The sequence below is a fragment of the Arachis ipaensis genome, chromosome B4, assembly GCF_059453495.1.
Source record: "Arachis ipaensis isolate K30076 ecotype BB chromosome B4, ASM5945349v1, whole genome shotgun sequence".
Taxonomy (NCBI): Eukaryota; Viridiplantae; Streptophyta; class Magnoliopsida; order Fabales; family Fabaceae; genus Arachis; species Arachis ipaensis.
The window spans coordinates 118,863,581-118,888,049 of NC_142439.1; the positions used below are offsets into that span (position 1 = coordinate 118,863,581).

The following is a 24,469-nucleotide window of genomic DNA, read 5'->3' on the forward strand; positions in this document are numbered from 1 at the left end:
TGTATGTTATTGTTTTTTGGAATTTTTATTATTTTTTACTTCATATGATTTTTTTTTATTATTTACTATACTGATCTTTATGTTTATTTTTAGAAAGTCTTTTTTATTTTTATTTAGCTTTGTTGATTTGATTTTTTATTTATTTTTATTTGGCTATGTATAAGATATTATTTTTTATGTATTTTATTGATGTTTTATCTTTTAATTTAATATTTATTTACATTAACATATTAAACTATAGTTTGTTCATGTATTTTTAGATATTATTCGGAAAATCCATAACATTTAATCAAAATTGTTTAGAAAATCCATTTTACATATAACTAAAACTATAGATGTAGCGAATTAAATATACTTTCATAGTATCTTTTTCAAAACAAAATACACAAATTAATTAAATCAGGAAAAAGTTAAAATATCTCAGTAATATAATATAGTTAAATAATTAACTCACACTAATACACTATACTTATTATTCTTTTTCTTTTCTTAAAATTATATTATTTATTAGGAGTAATTTTAGATAAGAAAGATAATACTGTTTAGATATAATTATTGAATAAATAGATAAATAATTCAAAATTTTAAAAATACAAATCAAATAGATATTAATTATGAAATGTGAGAGAGAGTAAAACTAAACTAAATCAATAAATAAATCAAAAGTCAAAACTCGTTTTTTTGTATTTGATAATGTTACACATCTAAATCTTTTTTTTTTTAATTAAATTTAATTAAGTTGGTCTAACATAACAAAAATAAGTTATAACTAATATTATTTTATATCTTATTATTTAATTTGGTTGAACTTGATTCATAAAAATATTTAAATGTATAATATTATTTTTTGCATTGGAATATGCTACGCAGCCAAATTTTTTTATAAATAAATTTAACCAAATAATTAAACAATGAAGTTTAAAATAATGTTAGTCATTAATAAAAAAAAATTGAATATATAGTATTATTCTCAAAAGCCACTAATCATGACACAGCTCTTTTTTAAAAAAGAAAAAACAAAAGAAATATGATCTTTTTAGTTTTTATAGCAAGACTAATGCAATATATGAACATGCAATGCAATGCAGTCGTTTAGTTATATTAATTTTTGGATAAAAAACGCATTTAAGTCAGGAAGAGAAATATATTACGCATATAAGCTAAATAAAAATCTGATGCAAGAATCGACCAAAGCAAATTATTATGTAATTTAAAACAAGTGTATTTGAACTACATTTGTTAATAATTCGAATCAATACAGATCGAATTATTCCAAACCATTGCCTACACGTAATTCGAATTAACTTGGAACGAATTATAAAAGCATAATTTGAATTGTATCAATTCGAATTAGTAGGAAGACGTGAGTAGTAGAAAATTCGAATCAAGTTGATTCGAATTACTCATTTTGCGAAACAAATTTATTTCATGCGAAGTAATTAAAGAGAAGACAAAATTTGAAGATAAATATTTATGCATGTAGTCAAATTTTAAATAAAATACTCTACATAATCAATAATGATTTAAAAATTAAAAAATATTTTATTCCATACAAAATAATTTAAAAATAAGACTTAAAAGATATTATTAGGAGTATTATAAAAATTTATAATGTCCCAATAATTTGGATAAGTAGATGATAAAAATATTTTTTTAATTTTTAAATTATTATTGACTATGTAGAGTATTTTATTTAAAATATGAGTACATATATTTTTGGGTAAAACACTATAATAAGCCAAGGAGAATGAAATTTTACACAAATAAGCCAAATGAAAAACTGGTTCATGAATCCACCAATACACATTACTATATAGTTCGAATCAGGTTCATTCGAACTCTATTCACACATAATTCGAATCATGTTGATTCGAATTATACACAAACATACACACTAATTCGAATCATGTTGATTCGAATTACACTCACACATGCTACACATAGTAATTCGAATTGACCAGATTCGAATTACTCATGATTTAATTCTGCCCATTTTTTATTAAAAAATTAATAATTGATTAAAAAAATTAATAATTTAAAAATTAAAAAATATATATTTTATTTCATGCATTAAAAAAAAGCTAACAAAATATTTTATTCTATATAAAATAATTTTAAAAAATAGCTTAAAAGATATTAGGAATACTATAAAAATTTGTAATGTCCTAATAATTTAGGACATTAAAGAAATACTCTACATAGTCAATAATAATTTAGAAATTAAAAAAATATAGTTATAACCAGTATTTAGCTAAATTACTAGAATATTACAAACTTTTATAGTACTCTTAACATTTTTTAAGCTATTTTTTAAAAATTATTTTGCATAGAAAATGGTTTAAAATGACTTAAAATTCTCTTTGTTCTAGGCAAAATAATTTAAAAAAAATGGCTTAAAAAAAATGTTAGGAGTACTATAAAAATTTGTAATGTCCTAGTAATTTAGGTAAATACCGGTTGTAACTATATTTTTTTTAATTTTTAAATTATTATTGACTATGTAGAGTATTTCTTTAATGTCCTAAGTCATTAGGACATTACAAATTTTTATAGTACTCTTAACATTTTTTTAAGCCATTTTTTTTAAAATTATTTTGCCTAGAATAAAGGGCATTTTAAGCCATTTTAAGCCATTTTCTATGCAAAAAAATTTAAAAAAAAAATAGCTTAAAAAATGTTAGGAGTACTATAAAAGTTTGTAATATTATAATAATTTAGGTAAATACTGGTTATAACTATATTTTTTTTAATTTCTAAATTATTATTGACTATGTAGAGTATTTCTTTAATGTCCTAAGTCATTAGGACATTACAAATTTTTATAGTACTCTTAACATTTTTTTATGCCATTTTTTTAAAATTATTTTGCCTAAAATAAAGGGCATTTTAAGCCATTTTAAGCTATTTTCTATGCAAAACAATTTTAAAAAAATAGCTTAAAAAATGTTAGGAGTATTATAAAAGTTTGTAATATTCTAGTAATTTAGATAAATACTGGTTATAACTATATTTTTTTAATTTCTAAATTATTATTGACTATATAGAGTATTTCTTTAATGTCCTAAGTCATTAGGACATTACAAATTTTTATAGTACTCCTAACATCTTTTAAGCCATTTTTTAAAATTATTTTGTATAGAATAAAATATTTTTTGTGGTATAATTTGAATAAATTTATTTAAAAAATTTATAAAAAAATATTCATGAGCTATTAAAAATGCGCAAAAGAGTATTGTATGAAATTCAAATTGATAGCTCATTAATATTTTAAAGAAGTCTCGTAATAAAATATTTTGTTAGCTTTTTTTTAATGCATGAAATAAAATATATGTTTTTAATTTTTAAATTATTAATTTTTTAATCAATTATTAATTTTTTAATAAAAAAAGGGCAGAATTAAATCATGAGTAATTCGAATCTGGTCAATTCGAATTACTATGTGCGTGTTAGTGTAATTCGAATCAACATGATTCGAATTAGTGTGTGTGCGTCTGTGTATAATTCGAATCAACATGATTCGAATTATGTGTGAATAGAGTTCGAATGAACCTGATTCGAACTATATAGTAACGTGCATTGGTGGATTAATGAACCAGTTTTCTATTTGGCTTATTTGTGTAAATTTCATTCTTCTTGATTTATTATAGTGTTTTACCCTATATTTTTAAATCACTAGGACATTATAACTCTTTATAGTACTCCTAATATTTTTAAACCATTTCTTTAATACCATCTTCTAGTACATGTATTTTATTTTATTTTATTTCTTTAAATTGTTTTGTATAAAATAAAATACATATACTAGGAGATGATATTAAAGAAATAGTTTAAAAATATTAGGAGTACTACAAAGAGTTGTAATGTCCTGGTGATTTAGAAATATATGTACTCAAATTTTAAATAAAATACTCTACATAGTCAATAATAATTTAAAAATTAAAAAAATATTTTTATCATCTACTTATCCAAATTATTGGGACATTATAAATTTTTATAGTACTCCTAATAATATCTTTTATGTCTTATTTTTAAATTGTTTTGTATGGAATAAAATATTTTTTTAATTTTTAAATTATTATTGATTATGTAGAGTATTTTATTTAAAATTTGACTACATGCATAAATATTTATCTTCAAATTTTGTCTTCTCTTTAATTACTTCGCATGAAATAAATTTGTTTCGTAAAGTGAGTAATTCGAATCAACTTGATTCGAACTTCCTACTACTCACGTCTTCCTACTAATTCGAATTGATACAATTCGAATTATGCTTTTATAATTCGTTCCAAGTTAATTCGAATTACGCATAGGCAATGGTTTGGAATAATTCGATCTGTATTATTCGAATTATTAACGAATGTAATTCGAATACACTTGTTTCGAATTACATAATAGTTTGCTTTGGCTAATTCTTGTATCAGATTCTTATTTGGCTTATATGCGTAATATACTTCTCTCCTTGGCTTAAATGTGTTTTTTACCCTTAATTTTTTAAAAAATTAAAAAAATAGTAGCGACCATTATTATAAATAGAAATTATTTATTATATTGATTTTTTGGTGTTGTGCACGTGAATAAAATAGGATGCGTTTAGTTTAGCGTTAGATAAGTTAGATAAATAAGAAACACTTCTTTTTAATGTTTTAGCAACCACGTTCACCTGAAGTTAAAAGTTATAGTTTCTACGTTCATATTGACATTAGCTTGTTACTGTTAAAAAATTAGGTCAAAAATTTTATTTTTTTTTTACGAATTTTATCTTTTATTTTCTTCTATAAAAAAAATACAAGAAACAATCTACATTAGCTTGTAATTTTTATATACTATGTTTATTATTGAAATTTTGTATAATATGAATTAGGGCAAAAAACCAATATATACCAAGGATAGCTCAAAATTACCAATATCAGCCAAATCAGAAATTCATACCTGAATCAACCAGGACGAATTATTATATAATTCGAATCAATAAGATTCGAATTATACTCTCAAGTAATTCGAATTGATATAATTCGAATTATCTCCATGCAACAAATGAACGTAATTCGAATCAATATGATTCGAATTATACTCATCCAAAAAATCATGTAATTCGAATCAATACGTTTCGAATTTACATAACCTATTTCGAATTCACTTAATTCGAATTACTAGGGGAAGTTTATGTTAGAGAGGTTCGAATCTAGTTGATTCGAATTAGGGCAAGAACCGATTTCCATAGTAATTCGAATCAAGTTGATTCGAATTACAACTGTTTCGGCTATAAAAGGAGTTCGAAGCAAGTTCATTCGAATCAGTTTGTGTTTCTCTAACCCCACCAAATCCCAGAGAAAACGACCAACCTTTCGTACGAGTAAGAGGAGATCGCCTTTTTTTGTCGATGGGGGACGATCCGGGAAGGCTTTATCGTTTGGATGGAGTTGCGCATATCGCCGGTGTCATCAACGACGAGGTTAGTGGTTTATGAAAGCGTTTTATGATAACGGTATTTGTTAATGGTTTTTGATAATGGTTTATGTTACTGTTAGTGGTTTAGGATAGTGGTTTAGGAGAGTGGTGCAGGCTAGTGGTTTATTGTTAATGGTTTTTTATAGCGGTTTATTTTAGTGTTAGCGGTTTAAGCAAGCGGTTTAGGCCATTGGTTTTTGTTAGTGGTATTTGAAATTGGTTTTTTTAAGCGGTTTGTGCTAATTGTTTTGGATAGTGGTTTTAGTGATGGTTAGCGGTTTAGGGGGTGGTTTGAGTTGGTGGTGTATGGTAGTGGGTTTTTTTAATGGTTTTTTATAGCGGTTTATTTTAGTGTTAGCAGTTTAAGCAAGCGGTTTAGGCCAGTGGTTTTTGTTAGTGGTATTTGAAGTTGGTTTTTTTAAGCGGTTTGTGCTAATTGTTTTGGATAGTGGTTTTTGTGATGGTTAGCGGTTTAGGGGGTGGTCTGAGTTGGTGGTGTATGGTAGAGGGTTTTCTTAATGATTTTTTATAGCGGTTTATTTTAGTCTTAGCGGTTTAACTAAGCGATTTAGCGGTTTAGTGGTTAACGGTAGCGGTTTATGATAAATGTGATCATGCATCTGTTTTTGTTAATGGTATTTGCACTAGGTTTGAGTGAGCGGTTTCTGTATAAAATGTTGGTCGTTTGTTTCATTTATCTTTTACACATGACGATTTATTTTCTGCTTCCTTATGAAACATATTGTACATGTTAGTGGGTTGTGCATCTCTTCTAATTATGCGGTTTATGTACTGGCCAGCCTCGTCGTTGCATATCCAGCGTTAGGCGGCAGCAGGGGATGCGTCTTGATGAGAGGTACGTTTCGTACCTGCAGATGGCCGGATTGTACCATCTTGCGAGACTGAATGACAGATGGTTCCGACTAGACGAGCCCCTAGTCAGCGCATTCGTCGAGAGGTGGCGGCCTGAGACGCACACCTTCCACATGCCGTTCGGAGAGTGCACCATCACTCTTCAGGACGTCGCATACCAGCTGGGGTTGCCAGTGGACGGAGATTACGTTAGTGGTTGCCTGACAGACTTCCACCTTTACATTGAGGGTGGGAGACCTGCTTGGCAGTGGTTCCATGAGTTGCTTGGTGTTTTACCTCCCGAGAACCAGGTGCAGAAATTCGCAGTCAACTGCACCTGGTTTCAGGAGACATTTGCAGAGTGTCCAGACGGGGCTGATGAGGAGACAGTTAGGCGCTTTGTCCGGGCCTATATCATGATGTTATTGGGCACGCAGCTCTTTGCCGACAAGTCCGGCAACCGTATACACATCAGATGGCTACCTTATGTTGCTCGGCTTGAGGAGATGGGTCGCTACAGTTGGGGGTCGGCGGCACTTGCATGGTTGTACAGGTGCATGTGCCGAGTCGCCAACAGACATGTGGTGAAGTTAGCTGGCCCTTTACAGTTACTATAGTCTTGGATATTCTGGAGGTTTCCCACTCTTAGACCATCTGGGTATGATGAGATTAGCTGGCCCCTTGCCTCGAGGTACCGTTATTGTTTTGTATTATATATGCTTCTCGTTATTATTTTCGATTATGAAACCAATTTTAATGTTTCTCCTACGCAGATGGTCTGGTTACAATCCTGGGATTAGCAACAAGGGACCTCGGGTACAGATGGCTCGCCTGAAGATCGACTTGTTACAGCCTCGGCAGGTAAGTACGCAGAGCATGTGTATTTCAAGTCATTGTTTCAGTTTATATTGTCCAACCCTTTTAATTTTTATTTTTCCAGTTCATATGGATGCCCTATAGCGCACTAGACGTCATCCAGGTTGTACATCCGGAGGTCTTGGAGCCTCGGCATACGATGTTATGGCGCTGCAGGACGTCCCTGATTTACTTTGCGGTTGTGGAGTGGCATCAGGTTGATAGAGTTTTACCTCAGTTTGGTGGCGTTCAGCCCATACCGTCTCCCGCCTTGAACATCGACTTCTTGATGTCGAAGGATGGGAGAGGAGGTGACCGTTGGTTCCCGGCACAGTACGCTGACTGGCACGTTCACTGGCAGGAGCGTGCGGAGCACATTCTACAGTTTGACATCGTCCCCGACCCCGGTCCGTCACAGGATTTCTTGACATGGTGGTATCAGCACGGAAAGAGGTTTCTGTCGCCGGAGATGTTATTGGGGGATCCGAGAGGTATTCCTATTCCAGATGAGGCTACGCAGAGGGGTGCAGGTCGACTTCCAGATATGGACCGGGTCGAGGACGTTCCCGACAGACGTCGTATTGAGCGGAGAGCTCGAGTTGGGACACGTCGTAGCCAGCGGGAGTGGATCGGGGCGGATCTTGCTATGGATGACGTCGAACCCCCAGTTAGGGGTGGCGGGAGAGTTCGTGGTCGTGGAGGCAGGAGGAGAGTGGGTGCTGCTAGAGAGGGTGCCCAGATGCCTATGGGAGGTGATGTTGCGGGGGTTGATAGGGCCCATCGGGCCGGGCATGAGGGTGGGTCGCGTGGATCTGGCATGGGAGATCCGACGACTCACACTGATGCTGGGCTTGGTGGTGGAGGTCTTGGAGATTACTTCGTAGGTGTTCCCGGTGATGATCATACCCTCCAGGAGAGTACTCCATGGGTGAGTCCGAGCTCGATGTTTGGAGACTTGCTTGCTAGTGATGGCATTGTGGCCGAGTTTGGTGGACCGCATTTCCTTGATGATATCCGGACTATCATGCAGGAGGATGAGGCTGCAGCCGGACGGGTTCAGACGACAGGGACACAGGCACCCCTGGATGTAGATCTGAACGAGCCTGCCACGGTAGCTCCCCCGCATCCTTTTGCCATGGGTGGGACCCCAGCATCTGCCCAGACTATTGGGTCACATTCAGTTGCCGGCCCGTCATCGTCCAGACCCGTGCATGCTGCGCGTGTGACCCCGAGACAGCCAGTTCCGGATGACAGCGACGAGTCTATTGAGGATGAGGAGCCACTTATACGGAGGAGTTTCCGGACACGGGTGCCACGCCGTTGCGGCACTGGATCGCACCTATTTAGATGATTTATGGATATTGGTGTATGTCATGTTGTTATATTTATATTGTCTACCTTATTGGTTGGTTATCATTGTTATGGTATGTACGTTGTAGTTATGTTATTTGATGTTATGGTATGTACTTTGTTGTTTCGTTATGTCATTTACTATGATGTATTCCACTTTTCTGTTATGGTATATAGTTTCATGTTATGTTATTCATTATGATTCATCCCTCGCGGTAATGTTGTTTGTTTTAGAAACTAATTTCAATCATTTAAAACATATTCAGCAGAAATATTTGGTCCGAATAACAAGTTTCATTACTAATAGGAAACAACTTAGTACAAAGGAGCACAATGGTTGCTAACTTACATAGAAGACAAGTGCTAATAGATTAAGAAATCTCCTATTGATTTCCAGCAGTCCCGCTGGGGCCTGCGCCTTGTGGACAACTACGCCTGGTGTGACCTGGCTGCCTGCAGAGGCCACATCTCTTTGGCCGGTTCGGATCTGCTTCATCCATGTTGGTGCGGATTCTTGTGGATCTAGGACGACCCTCCCTCGCACGCCTCATATTCGGATCCGGTATAACGGTTGGCCCTGCATAAGGTGGCCAGAAACCCTCCGGAATGGGAGGTGTGAATCCCATCTGATAGACACCAAAAACGGAACTCAGGCGATAGACCTCGTGGACGTAGGGCTGCCATGTAAGTCGTGAATAAGCACAACATGCCAGTGCGTGTGGACAGGGAAAATGAAGTGCTTGGAAGTATCCACAGTCACAAGTCTTAGAACCTAACGAGACCCTGTACGTACCAAGGGAGAATGAACCTGTCGGAGTCGTCTCAGCAACGGTGTATTCCGAGTTATCCCTGTCGTAAACAGTCACCGTGAAGCACCTGGCTGTCTTCAGGTTGGCCTCGATACACTTTACTAGGTATTGACTGAATTGTTGTCCAGTACCCATCTGAGCCTCGGCCTCCCTTCCCTTACGGACAAATAGCTCAGCTAGCCTTCCGTATGTGGCCTTCACCAGCGAGCAAACAGGGAGGTTTCTTACCCCCTTCAGGATTGAGTTGACACATTCAGAAATATTGGTTGTCATGTGCCCGAATCTCCGACCCGCATCACAGTACTGTGTCCACAACGAATACTCGATTCGGTTCGCCCAGTCACACATTGCCGGATTCTCAGAGCGCAGAATGTCAAACCAGTAGTCGAACTCCACTTCAGTCTTCGCATATGTGGCGTTAACAAGAAGCCTCCGGGCATCTTTTCCCTTGAACGTCAATGCAAAGTTCGATGCAACGTGTCGAATGCAGAACGCCCGGTACGCAGCTGGGGGTAGCCATCCCCCATCCGGAGCCTCGAGTGCTGCCTTGATGCCATTATGCCTATCCGAAATAACTAACAGACCCGGCTGAGGTGTCACGTGCTCACGGAGGTGGGAAAGAAAGAAAGACCATGACTCAGCATTCTCACCCTCGACTAGTGCAAATGCCACGGGGAGGATGTTCGAGTTTCCGTCCTGTGCAATGGCGACTAGCAGTGTTCCCCCATACTTCCCATATAGATGGGTCCCATCAATACTCACCAGAGGCTTGCAATGACGGAATGCCTGGATACAAGGGGGGAAAGTCCAGAACAGCCTATGAAAATAAACTTGAGACTCGTCAACCTGTCCCCCAACTCGAACAGGGCAAGTCCTGAGGACGGCTACAGTGCCAGGCATCGTCAGCTGAACTCCTAAAACCCACCTAGGGAGCTCGTTGTACGACTCGTCCCAGTCCCCATATATGACGGCAACGGCCTTCTGCTTCGCCATCCATACCCTCCTGTACGTTGGCCTGAACCCAAATTGTGCGGCCGTGGCATTTTGAAGGACCTTGATGTTCACAGCTGCATCAGCCCTAACCATCGGCATAATGAAGGTGGATATCACATGGTAGTCCAGACTCCTATGGTCGCTGGAGATGGAGCTGGCGAGACATGTATGCGGACCGTTGTATCGCTTCACTTCCCAGATACCCTTCCGCTGTCGGAGACTCATCCGAATGAGCCATGTGCACCCATTCCCAAACTCAGAACACTTTCCCACATACCTCCGATAGTCAGACTCAACGACCTTGTACTGGACCCCTCGGCGGATACTGTACGTCTTCACATTGAACAGCGCCTCATCTTTATCCTGAAATTGTTGGCCAACCTGAAACTCGTTCACACCAGCAGACCCCTCGGTATCTCTAGCGCCAAATCCTGAGGGCAGCAGAGCATTTTCATCCTGCCGCATGGCATCCAGGTCCAACGAGGAAAAATGGGGTGGATACTGCTGTGTGCCAGAACTAGATCCACCTGTAGCCCTTCTCGGAACAGTAGTTCCAACATCATCTCCGCTTTCATCAGCGATCAAATCCGGCTCCACGTCATCGTCATCTGGATCCTCAAACAAACCATCACCAACACCAGCCGGTGTGGGACAATGTTCCTCGGTGGGAATATGTTCCCCATGCCGAACCTCATCTCCAACATTCCCGCCCAGATCGACGGCAAACGAAGGGGACGCAACAGGCTGCATCGGTGGCTCATACACAGGAGCAGAGGACGAAGCAACAGCAGGTCTCGAGCTCGACCCGGCAACTGCGGCTATAGTATTCGCATTCCGGTTTGAACCACCCGAGCTAGATACCACATCAACCAACTTAGCCAACAACTCCGGTGTCCTTACCTCGGGAAACTGCCTACGACAAAGAAACATAACCTGCAAGTCCTCGTTACTGCCGATTGTGGAACAATCAAACTTCACGGTGTCATGGAGCACCGCTGTTGGAATGCGGTAGAAAAACTTCTTGACCCTTTTAACTCCTACGAGACCAAGCTTATCCAGCACACAGCTAACAAGAGCATCGTAGGTGGTTGTTGGCGTCACGATAATACATAGTGGATCCTTATCAGTGAACTTCACGCCGGATCGAGTTTTTCTCTTAATCGACCCTCTATAATGTACCAACACTAGGAAACTCTCCTCACTAGCCATCTCCCCACTTTGTTCACAGCATCATGAGTTCACAGCATATATATATAGCCCTGGTTCGTGCTATATATATATAATTCGAAACAAGTTGTTTCGATTTATCACAAACTAACCTAGTAATTCGAACTAACTAAACTCGAATTCTTAACTTATAATTCGAAACAAGTTGTTTCGAATTATGTTGAAACACAAAATAACCTTGTAATTCGAATTAATAAGACTCGAATTCTTCATACATATTTCGAAACAAGTTGTTTCGAATTACCTTATATTGTTACCTTCATAGTAATTCGAATCATATTGATTCGAATTACTTTAAGTCGTTGCATGCACATAATTCGAATGAAATCAACTCGAATTACTTGATATCATAATTCGAATCTTATTGATTCGAATTACATAATAATTGGTCCTGGTGGATACAGGTGAAGATTTTTGATTTGGCGGATTTAGGTAATTTCAAATGCTCCTTGGTTTATTTGGGTTTTTTGCCCTATGAATTATGATTGTAACACCCTCACTATCAGAATGTCACACTTCCGGTTGCGCCACTCTAATAGCAAAAGGTATTACGACGACTTCATGTACTTAATAATAAAATATGAGCCTTTGACTCGAAACCGTGTCGCTATTTTATTTGAAAAAAATCGGAAAATACTTTTACAATAAAATAAACAAACATATACATAAACAAAACTTCTTACTCAAGTAAGTTATACATATAATATACATACAAATCATACAACTCCTATCCCTTTTATAAAAATGATAATATTAATGGCGAGGGAAGAATAATAATAACTAAACTAATACATCCATATCGCATAAGTTAAACTAAAAAAAAACTTTTCATAAGCGTCTTCGTCCGTTTCCTGAAAAGAGAAGTCTGTAAGGGGGTGAGAACATCATCCTCGAAAGGGTTCTCAGTAGAGGATTTTTAAGAATTGTCATAAGAAGATATTGTAATTAAAACTATTTTCTAAACATATTGATTATCAACTTATTATTCAAATCTAAAATTTGTATTTCTCTTACAGAAATTCCACGTAAAATAACATTTTAATCAAAACTTATTTCTAATCCAGTCAAGCATGGCCTCCAACCCAAATCAAAACAATTCACCATTGAAACTCAAGCTCAACATAATCAATAACAAACACAACCAAATTCAAGGCAAACACATATACAGAACAGTTACCAGTTAAACATAATTCATCAAACAAACAAACTAAACACTTAAGCACACCCAAACAAAGCACACAAATGTAACATGATGCATGTCTATCCCTAATGCAGGTAATGAGCTCATTTGTCGGTTTCGACCCGCACTTGACGCAATCCGACTCGCAAGTCAGATAAGGCATTCCAGCGGCATAACTTCTGCAAAGTTCCAAACTTTTGCAGGCGCTGATTCTCTAGCTGAAGTATGCCGAACATGACCTCTGCAAGTACTTGCAGGCGCTGATTCTCCAGCTAAAGCATGTGCCCCTTTCTGCTGGAAGCCATTCCATATACACGGGCATCCCTGCACAATCATTCACACATAAAGCCCACGGCTTAATATTTTCACATCAGCACCTTAACCGCTTACTTTCCGTCACCCTCTCGTGACCTTTTAATAATTTCATAAATCACACGTGCCGTGTTCTCTTTTCCCTTTCTTTCTTCTTTTTAATAAACCGAACTCAAATAATTTTTATTTAAAACCAACACCAACTTCAAAACCATTTCAGATTTAAACCTCTTTCAAAAGACTAAAAAGAATCATTTATTAAGTAAATCTCACGGCAGAGTCTCGAGTCTTTAGGGAGGACGACAATCAAACTCGTTCTTTAAAATTAATAAACTCCTTGAATCATAATTCCTTAAAGTGTAGTTCTTTAATCAAACTCAAAACAAAAAGTCTTCTTTAATGAGTAAAAATTCAATACATAATCTTTTCATAATAAATCACATCAAAACATAAAGTTTTTCCTTAATAAATCAAACCCAAACATAAATCTTTTCTTAATAATAAAAAACCAAACAATATGATTTCTCAAGTCCAACCTTTTTCTAAATAAACAAAGTCTTAAGTTTCATAATAAAATTTTGACAGCATCTCCCCTAAAACTCGGACTTTGCCACCCTTTTCGGGTCCCAATCGAACCATTCTCAACCTATTTTCAACCATTTCTAATAACTCAGACTAGTTCCGATATCAGAAATCATTTTTGATAAATCAATAAAACTCATTCCCAATATCTCAGATCGTTTCAAATGCGGATTCATTCTTAATATCAAATTAACCTCAAACAAAGAAAATCATTTTACCTAGTATTAATCAAATCGACTTTCCAACTTAATAATCAGAAACAGTCACAATTCAATCATCATCATAATAACCTTAAATCAAGTACAAAAGTCAACTAAATATTTTCAATCAATCAATAAACCATTCAAACCAGCATTTATATTCATTCCGGACAACTCAATTCAATTCATAAAACTTGCAAAATCATAAAAATATATTTTCACTATTAATATCGACTTAAAAAATTTCTTAGTAATTAATTAAGTTTAAGAAATCGCCCCTACCTCGTTCGCGACTTAACTACGTGACAAATTCCGTTTCCTCTTGGCCTATACCCTCAGCAGTCGCAACTACAACCCATTCCACCCTCGCAGCAATGGCAGCAACCCCAAACGCGACATGCAACAACCAGGAATCAATCCTTCATTACTAAAACCTTAGAATCTCTAACCAAACACAACAGAATATTGGTTTCCAAAGGTTCCAAAATGTAAACGCTTACCATAACAAACGTGTAATGACTAAACCAAACTACAGAAGCTTCGGTGGTGGTTTCGTCGGCCACAAAATTGTTCTCGGTGGCCAGAATCTCGGTGACACAGCTTTCTCCTTGATAAACCACTATTTTATGGTTTATCTTGCTAAATTGAGTGGTTTTTATCAATTCTTTGCACACTTATTTATATAATTTACATGGTTTTACAAATCTTTCCTGATTCTGTGATATAGTTGAAAACATATTTCCTAGGCCTTTAAACTGTCAATTTTAATTACCCTTTATTACCATTCGATGCCGTGATCTATGTGTTAAGTGTTTTCAGGCTTTATAGGGCAGGAATGACTTAGAGGATGGAAAGAAAACATGCAAAATTGGAAGGAATGCGAGAAAATGAAGTTTTGAGAAGCTGGCAGCGACGCGTACGCATGGGTGACGCGTACACGTGACTTACGCGTATGCGTGACATGCGCCATGTGCAGAAATTGCAGAAAGCGCTGGGAGCAATTTCTGGGCTCCTTTTTGGCCCAGTTCCAAACCCGAGAACACAGAATAGAGGCTGCAGAGTGGGGGAATCATTTATGGAATTCATCATACAACTTTCATACACATAATTTTAGCTTTTAGATATAGTTTTCTAGAGAGAGAGGCTCTCTCCTCTCTCTAGGTTTTAGGTCTTAGGTTTATTTCTTCTCTAATTCAGATTTCCATGTTGTTTTAATTTAGTTTATCTTCTACATGCTATTATTCTAGTACTTTAGTTATCTATTTCCCTTTGTGATTTCCTTATTTTGCCAATTTAGTTTATGAATTCTCATGTTAGATCTGATTTTTCTATTTAATGCAATTTGAGGTATTTCATATTTATGATTGCTTTCTTTACTTTGTGTTATTGATGCTTGCAATTGGTTGTTTGGATTTTATTATCTCTTATTGCTTTTCTATGCTTTTATGTTGTACCTTCCAAGTGTTTGATAAAATGCTTGGGATGGTTTTAAATTAGATTTTTGCACTCTTGGTTTTGGTTTGAGTAATTGGAGACTCTTAAGTTATCAAACTCCTTTGTTGATTGATAATTGAAGGTTGCTAGTTGATTTGGATCCCTCTAAAGCTAGTCTTTCCTTAGGAGTTGACTAGGACTTGAGGAATCAAATTAATTCATCCACTTGACTTTCCTCCATAGTTAGAGGTTAACTAAGTGGGAGCAACGGATAATTCTCATCACAATTGATAAGGATAACTAGGATAGGACTTCTAGTTCTCATACCTTGCCAAGAGCCTTTCTTAGCTATTAGTTTAATTTCTTGTAATTTACTTTTCTTGTTTCTTATTCAAAACCCCAAAAAGATACTTTTCCATAACCAATAATAACTACACCTCCCTGCAATTTCTTGAGAGACGGTCCGAGGTTTGAATACTTCGGTTATTATTTTTATTGGGATTTGTTACTTATGACAAACAATTTTTTTCATGAAAGGATTATTTGTTGGTTTAGAAACTATACTTGCAACGAGAATTCGTTGAGGAATTCTAAACCGTCAAAAATCCGTTCGTCAAAATGGCGTCGTTGCCGGGGAATTGCAAATGTGTGCCTTATTATTGGTTATTGTGAATATTGTGAATAATTTTGTTTTTTTGTTTCTTTGTTAGTGTTTCTAGTTTTAGGAGTTTATTTTTATTAATTCTTATTAGTTTTTGTTTTTACTTTCTTTTGTTACTATGAATTCTCACCCCTTTGGCTATGAGTTTGGTTCAAATTATGCTGTAGGGAATGGAAGCTATAATAGGAACATGCATCAAGGTTGGGACAATCAAAGATGGGAGGAGCCACAAGGATTTGATCAACCCTTTCGGCAACATTCTCCTCCAATGTGCCATGAGCAACAACCATTCTACGATGCATCCCAAGACCATGGTTATGGTGGACCTTTTTGTGACAACCAACCCCCACCAATGCACTATGAGCAAGAGCCCTTTCGAGGTGCACATCAATTCAATGGATATGGTGGACCTCCTTGTAGTTACCAACAAGCCCCATTATATGCATATGAACCCCCTCCTCAACATAGCTTTGAACCACCATATTCACAAGCCCCCTACTAACAAACACCCTCATATAATCCTAACCCATATCCACCATATCAACCACCCCATGAGCCATATGAACCATATATGGAACCACCCCAATTTCAACCCAATTACTTCCAAGAACCACCACCTCCATACACACCTTGTCTATATCCATCAACCCAAGAGGCATATGATACTAATTATGGAATCCAAGCAGAACAAGACTCAAGGGATCGTCTCAAGAAAACACTGGATAAATTTCAAGCAACCCTTCATCAATTAGAGCAAGTGGAAATCCGGAAAGTACACGAAGCTCTCATGGCTAAAGCATCTCAACCTGAGAACAAGGAATTGAAGTGTGTTATGCAACAAGTAGAAAAGATGGAGAGTGTTGAACCACCACATCCTTGTTATGATGAACCACCCTCATATCATGAGCCTTTCCTCCCAAGTAATGAACACTCATATCCACCCCTATCTTCAATGAATGACACTCTAAGTATTCTTCTTCAAGGGCAAAGAGAGATGCAAAGGACAACACAAGAGTTCGTAGCTACCTTGACCGAGGTAGTAGGTAATTTAGCCTCTCTGCGCTTCGATACTCAAAGCACTCTCATGGCTACATGTGGAGAATCAATAGAAGAGCCTAGCATGAATGAGACACTAGAAACTCCGGTGGACAATGAGGAATGTGGCTTTGTATTGGAACAAGTGGAGGAAGCCGTAATAGTTGAAGAGGAAGAAGTGGTTGAAGACTTAGGAGATGTCAAACCTCCGTAGGAATCAAGAGTTGTAGAGTATTCCTCCAAGAAGATTGAAATTGATGTCAAGGAGGCTAGTGCACAACCTCCCTGGCATATTCCTTATGAAGACTTGGATGGGATATATCAAGAAGCATGTTCCCTTGGTGATGAGGATCATGAATCAAGTCATCCTAGTGATGAATCTACATCTGCAAATGAACTCCTTGAATATAAAGACTCTTCTCTGATTGAGTTTGAGAATGATGCAGAAGCGGAGGTCCTTTGCAAGGGTTGGACAGGAGTTGAGTACGCTCAAGAAGTGAATGCTTGACGGTTTAGAATTCAGAATAAATTCTCGTTGCAAGTATAGTTTCTAAACTAAGAAATCATCCTTTCTTACAAACGTTTTGGTTGTCACAATTAACAAACCCCTAAATAAATTGATAACCAAACTATTCAAACATCGGGTCATCTTTTCAAGGAATTACAGGGAGGTGTTCTTACTATTAGTTATGGAAAAAAGGTTTGAACAAAGAAAATAAATTGCAAGAATTAATAAATTAATATCTAATAAAACTCTTGGCAAGGTATAAAAATTTGGAAGTCCTATCCTAGTTATTCTTATGAGAATTGAGTTTAATCCCACTTAGTTAACCTTTATGAAAGCAAGGGAAAGTCAAGTGGACTAATTAGTTAGATCCCCAAGTCCTAGCCAACTCCTAAGGAAAGACTAGAGTTAGTGGGATTCAATTCAATTAGAAAAATTAATTAACAATCACGATAAGTTTGATAACTCAAGAGCCTCCAGTTAATCAATTTAAGCCAAGAATATAAAAAGCTAAATAAGAATCATAAGTCTGAAATACCTCAATTGCATTAATAAAAGAAAATCAATCCACACATAAAGAGTTCATAAGCCAAATTGGTAACATAAGTCAGATACGAATAAAAGTATTAGAATGAATAAAAATATAAAAGGAATATTGAACCTGATGAAGAGTTGAAATCCTAAATCCTTTAAGAGGAATCCTAATCCTAAACCCTAAGAGAGAGGAGAGAACCTCTCTCTCTAAAAACTACATCTAAAACCTAAAAATTGTGTGAATGTATGTTGTATGATGAATGGATGCATTCCCCCACTTTATAGCCTCTAATCTGTGTTTTCCGGGCCAAAAACTAGGTCAAAAACAGCCCAGAAATCACCCCCAACGATTTCTCTTACGTTCAGGTCGCGGCAAGGTGACGTGAAAGCGTCGTCCACACGTTTGCGTGGATTGTATTTTTGCCAGGTCACGCGTCCGCGTGATCCACGCATTCGCGTTGTGTGGCTTCGAGGCAGCTATGACAATTTATATATCAAATCGAAGCCCCGGACGTTAGCTTTCCAACGCAACTAGAACCGCATCATTTGGACTTTTGTAGCTCAAGTTATGGTCGTTTGAGTGCTAGGAGGTCAGGCTGGATAGCTTTAGCAGTTCCTTCAGTTTCTTGTATTCCTTCCACTTTTGCATACTTCCTTTCCATCCTCTTAGACATTCCTGCCCTGTAATCCCTAAAATCACTTAACACATATATCAAGGCATCTAATGGTAATGAGAGAGGATTAATATTAGCAAATATAAGGCCAAAGAAGCATGTTTTCAATCATAGCACAAAATCAGGAAGGAGAATGTAAACTCATGCAAATCATATGAATAAGTATATGAAAGATTGATAAAATCCACTCAATTGAGTACAAGATAAATCATAAAATAGTGGTTTATCAACCTCTCCACACTTAAACATTAGCATATCCTCATGCTAAGCTCAAGAGAAGCTATAAAGAAGTGAAGAGGAATGATAGAGAGTATGCAATGCAACCTATCTATGTGAATGCAACTACATGCAAAATGTTTCTACCTACTTGGTTAAAAGTAAATAAGTCCTCCAAGACAAATATAAATCAAATTCCACTAATTCAAATTACATAATTAAAGACAAGTAAACTTGTAAGAAGATAGCTCATGAAAGCAGGGAACATAGAATTAAGCACTGAACCCTTACTGGTAGTGTATATGCACTCTAATCTCTCAAGTGTATAGGGTAATTCACTTTACTCTTCTCTAGTCATGCTTTCTAAACTTTGTTCTTCATCTAACCAATCAACAAATATTTAATGTACCAATGCAAACATCATGAGGTGTTTTTAGGGTTGTAATGGGGCTGGGGTAAAAGTAAGGATATATATATATATATATATATATATATATATATATATATATATATATATATATAAGGCTAAGTAAGCTAACAAAGTGAATCCTTGATTAGTCTAAGATCTCACCTAACATATACATACTTTATATAATTTAAAATGATTTACCTAGCTACCCAAATTTTTTCCACTTTTGTATTACATGCTCATGTATCAAACTTATTTTTGAATTTTGTCCCATGTGCATTGATCCTTTTTATTTTGCATTTGGGGTAATTCATATATATATATTTATTTTGTCCCATGTGCATTGATCCTTTTTAAAATGCTAATATATTTTTTTTTGTATCCCCTTATTTAATTACTTAAATTTTTTTTCAATGCATATGGTAATTTAATTATTTTGATTTCACATGAGCATGCTTCCCAAGTTTTCAAATAACTTATTCAATTTAATTCCCTCTTAATTTTTTTTCTCTATCATCCCATGTTCCCATAAAATTCCCCATACTTAAATTATACACAATATCTATCTTAAGCTAACCAAGGATTCAACTTGGGATTTTTAATTTGTTTTTCTGCTTAAGGCTATTAATGTGGTTATAAAACAGAAGGGGATTAAAAAGCTCAAAGTGGCTAACAAGGGTGATATAAAAGGGTAGGCTTATTTGGGATAAGTGAGTGAAAACAAGTAATGGCCTCCATCATATGCAAGCATGTAAATACACTAAATAACGGACATATAGAATGGAACAAAGCAAAGATTGCAATTATAGAGAAGAAAACACACAAGAATAAAAATTTATGGTTAAATAATGTAACCATATAAATAAGCTCAAAATCTCACAGGTTGTGTGTTCTTTGGCTCAAAAACCATGTTCCAAATACAACTTCCAAACAAGTTTAACACAAATTTTTCAATTTAAATTAGTGAAATACTATAAAAATTTCTTGAAAAAGAAAATATTACTTCAACCAAGTAGTAACTAAATTCATAAAATCAAAAAAATATGCAATCAAATATGCAAATGCAACAATGAACAAACAAAGAAAATAGAGTATTGGTGTTGAAAAGAAGGTAACTAACCCCTGGAAGTCGGTATCGACCTCCCCACAGTTAAAGATTGCACCGTCCTCAGTGCATGCTAAGATGTGCAAGTGGATGGGGGTTGTGGTTCCTCAGCTGGGGCTCTTTTTGTTCCTTTCCTTGCCGGTGGTTTGGGAGTAGCTTTCTCTTTACCCTTCTTGGTGGCCATCTTGAAAAGGGAAAAAGAAAGTAACTTTTAAAGCTAAGGGTTAGAGCAAGGAAGAGAGCGGGAAAGGTGGTAATCAATGCACAATAAAGAAGAATGACGTTAACACATGGTCATGACTACATGTGAAAAGTTCATCAATGAAAATATAGCAAGTGCATGTGATGACAATTAAATGCAAGATGTTTATTGGCATGCTGGCAAAGACATGAGTAGCATAGATCAAGCATTCCATGTCCAAGTTAGATTACCAAGTCTTTCAAACTAACATGTTTGAATAACAATTATATTTAATTAGTAAAATATAAAAAGGGTTTTGTGAAAAGCAAGCATTTAGAGTAGTAGAATAAAAGAAATCTAAAAATAGTACACAATGCCATACGAGCGTTTTCACAAACACATAGCATGCATGGTAAATAAGCTATTGAAAGTATTAAATTGAACATGTAAGCAACCCTTTAAAAAGTAATATATAATTGTCAAATAATTCCTTTAATAATCCACAAAAATATAGAAAATAATGACCCAAATAAATTTCTAACACCAATGAAAATAATGCAATGAATGAAAGTATGCAAATAAATTAAATGAAATAGAATGGAAGTGAAAATGGATGAGAAGTTAAAGAGATGAAGAAGAAGAAAGTAAGAAAAGGAAGAAGAAAGAAGAAAAGATAGAAGAAATTAGGATTAGAAAAGAAAAGATAAGATAATTGGCGCTGATCTGGATAAGTTGTGCGGCGTAAGCGACGCGAACGCATAGGGTACGCGTTCGCACAAATTGCGCTTATATGAATTGACGCGGACGCGTCGGTCACGCGGACGCGTGACTCGTTCTGTGCTACTGGCGCGAGGGCAGCCTCGCGCTCGCACAACTCTCTGTTTGAAACTCATTGTTGCCAAATTCCAGGGTGACACGTTCGCGTGGTGGACGCGATCGCGTGAATGGCCAATATTGGAAGACGACGCGGACGCATGGGGCACGCGGTCGCGTCGTGGGGCTTGTGCGACTAGCGCCATTCCAGCCCCAGTCTAGCGTAACATTCTGCCATGCACCCTTTCTTACGTCTATTTTCAGGGCACGCGTTCGCGTGCTTGACGCGGACACGTGGGAGGCATTTTTCGCAAATGACGCGGACGCGTCAGCGACGCGGTCACGTGGATCAATTTGTGCCAAAGGCACGCCTCCAGCCACGCTCTCGCGTGACTCTCTGTCCAATTTACTTTTCTTCCCAATGCACTGGTGACCCGGACGCGTCGGCGACGCTGTCGCGTCGCGTGTGATTTTTTTATTATTTTATAATAATGCAGTATGCAGAATGCAATGCTAATATGAACGTTATGCATAATTCTAAGTCCAATCAAAACTCAAAAACAAACAAAATAGACTAGAATTAAAACTGAAAAATGGACGATCATACCATGGTGGGTTGTCTCCCACCTAGCACTTTTAGTTAGAGTCCTTAAGTTGGACATTTGGTGAGCTCCCTGTTATGGTGGCTTATGCTTGTATTCATCCAGGAATCTCCACCAATGTTTGGAATTCCAGTAGCCTCCAGGATCCCAAACTAGGCGCAGAAAGCCTTCAAGTAAGTTAAAGCAAGTGACAAGGCCCCAAGAGTGTTGATTGCCAGAATGAATTCCGGGGTCCCAAACCTTGCTTTTGCACCCGTCTTCTTATTGATCATTAGTGTTCCAACCGGGTGGTAGGTAATCTGAATTCTCACTAAAGCGGCCAAACAACTTCCTAGACCCATTCAATTGAGCTCTACACCAACCTTTGCATTTAAACTTAAAACTTCCAACCATAATGAACTTTGCAGGACAATTCTTACCATTGACCATCTTCCTCTTACTCTTAATGCCACAAAGAGCTCTAAGTTGACCATCCGTCTCTAGTAGCCCATATTCTAGTGGGAAAGTAAAGGTCAATGATGAGAATTTTACCCACTTGAATGTTGTGTTGGACGGTAATGGCCTTGGGGGAGGTGTCTCTAATGAACTTGCAAGCTCCACTCCCTTGTGCTCTTCTCTAACAACTTCCACCTCCTTGTAAGCTTCTTCAATTTCAGCCTCTTCCTCTTGGTAGCTTTCTTCCAATTCAATCTCCTCTTCACTGCTTTCCAAGGGCATGGGAGGTTGTGCTTCTTCTTCTTGAATCTCCATCTCTTGATCGACCTCTTCCAAGTCCTTAACCATGACATGCCTTGGAGGTTATACACCCTCCTCAACATCAAATGCAACCGTCTTGGAAGGAGGCTCTATGTCTTGACTTTCCCATGGAGATTCATCATCTCCTAAGTCTTCAACCACTTCCTCTTCTTTAACTATTATGGCTTTCTCCACTTGTTCCAATACAAAGCCATGTTCCTCATTGTCCACCGAAGTTTCTAGTGTCTCTTTCATGCTACGCTCTTCTTTTGATTCTCCACATGTAGCTTTGGGAGTACTTTGAGTGCTCAGATATCGGGAAGCTATTATATTTAATACCTCAGTTAAGGCAGTGGTGAGTTCCAGTACGCCCCTTTGCATCTTCACTTGTCCTTGAAGAAGAACATGAAGGGTGTCATCCATTGGAGATTGGGGTGGATATGAGGGTTCATTTGTTGGGAGAAAGAGTTCATGGTAGGAAGGTGGTTCATCTTGATAATGATAAGGAGATGGTGTATACCGAGGTGGTGGTTCATGAGAGTAGTTGTGTTGGAATGGGGGTGGTTCTGTGTGTGGTTTATTTGGCTCATAAGGTGGTTGGTATGGTGGATATGGGTTAGGGTCATATGGAGGTGAATGGTGGAAAGGAACTTGTGAGTGTGGTGGTTCAAAGCTACGTTAGGAGGATGGTCTATAAGCACAGGGTGGGGCTTGTTGGTAATTACAAGGGGTCCACCATGTCTATCAGCTTGGTATGCATTGTAGAGTGGTCCTTTCCCATGATATCTTGGAAGGTGTTATTACCTAAAGGGTTGATCAGATCCTCTTGGCTCCATCCATCTTTGATTGCTTAGACCTTGATGCATATTCCTGTTATAGCTTCCACTCTTTTCAACAGATTTAGAACCAAACTAAGTAAGAGGGGTGAGAATTCATAGTAGCTAATAGAAGTAAAAGAAAACAAAAACAAATAAATAAGTAAAAGAAAAATATTTACAATAACCAATAATAAGGCACACGTTTGCAATTTCCCAGCAACGGCACCATTTTGAAGAAGCGAATGCTTGACGGTTTAGAATTCAGAATAAATTCTCATTGCAAGTATAGTTTCTAAACCAAGCAATCATCCTTTCTTACAAACATTTTGGTTGTCACAATTAACAAACCCCTAAATAAATTGATAACCGAAGTATTCAAACCTCGGGTCATCTTCTCAAGGAATTGCAGGGAGGTGTTCTTACTATTAGTTATGGAAAACAGTGTTTTTGGGTTTTGAAAGGTTTGAACAAGGAAAAAAAATTGCAAGAATTAATAAATTAATATCTAATAAAACTCTTGGCAAGGTATGAAAATTCGAAAGTCCTATCCTAGTTATTCTTATGAGAATTGAGTTTAATCCCACTTAGTTAACCTTTACGAAAGCAAGGGAAAGTCAAGTGGACTAATTAGTTAGATCCCCAAGTCCTAGCCAACTCCTAAGGAAAGACTAGAGTTAGTGGGATTCAATTCAATTAGAAAAATTAATTAAATATCACGATAAGTTTGATAACTCAAGAGCCTCCAGTTAATCAATTTAAGCCAAGAATATAAAAAGCTAAATAAGAATCATAAGTCTGAAATACCTCAATTGCATTAATAAAAGAAAATCAATCCACACATAAAGAGTTCATAAGCCAAATTGGTAACATAAGTTAGATACGAATAAAAGCATTAGAATGAATAAAAATATAAAAGAAATATTGAACCTGATGAAGAGT

The 24,469-nt window shown here is 36.7% G+C and overlaps 1 protein-coding gene across 1 annotated transcript; it reads right to left on the reverse strand.

Annotated features, from left to right (window-relative positions):
• Positions 1 to 5,563: 5,563 nt before the first annotated feature.
• LOC148568946 (uncharacterized) lies at positions 5,564 to 11,516 on the reverse strand. Its single transcript, XM_088484829.1, has 3 exons — positions 10,161 to 11,516; positions 6,097 to 6,113; positions 5,564 to 5,603 (listed from the first exon to the last, which is right to left on the reverse strand). Exons 1-3 carry the CDS (start codon positions 11,514 to 11,516, stop codon positions 5,564 to 5,566), a joined length of 1,413 nt encoding a protein of 470 aa, XP_088340955.1.
• Positions 11,517 to 24,469: the final 12,953 nt, after the last annotated feature.

Excerpts from the sequence above, each read along its gene's own strand:
- LOC148568946 (XM_088484829.1), bottom strand. The coding sequence starts at position 11,516 with ATGGCTAGTGAGGAGAGTTTCCTAGTGTTGGTACATTATAGAGGGTCG.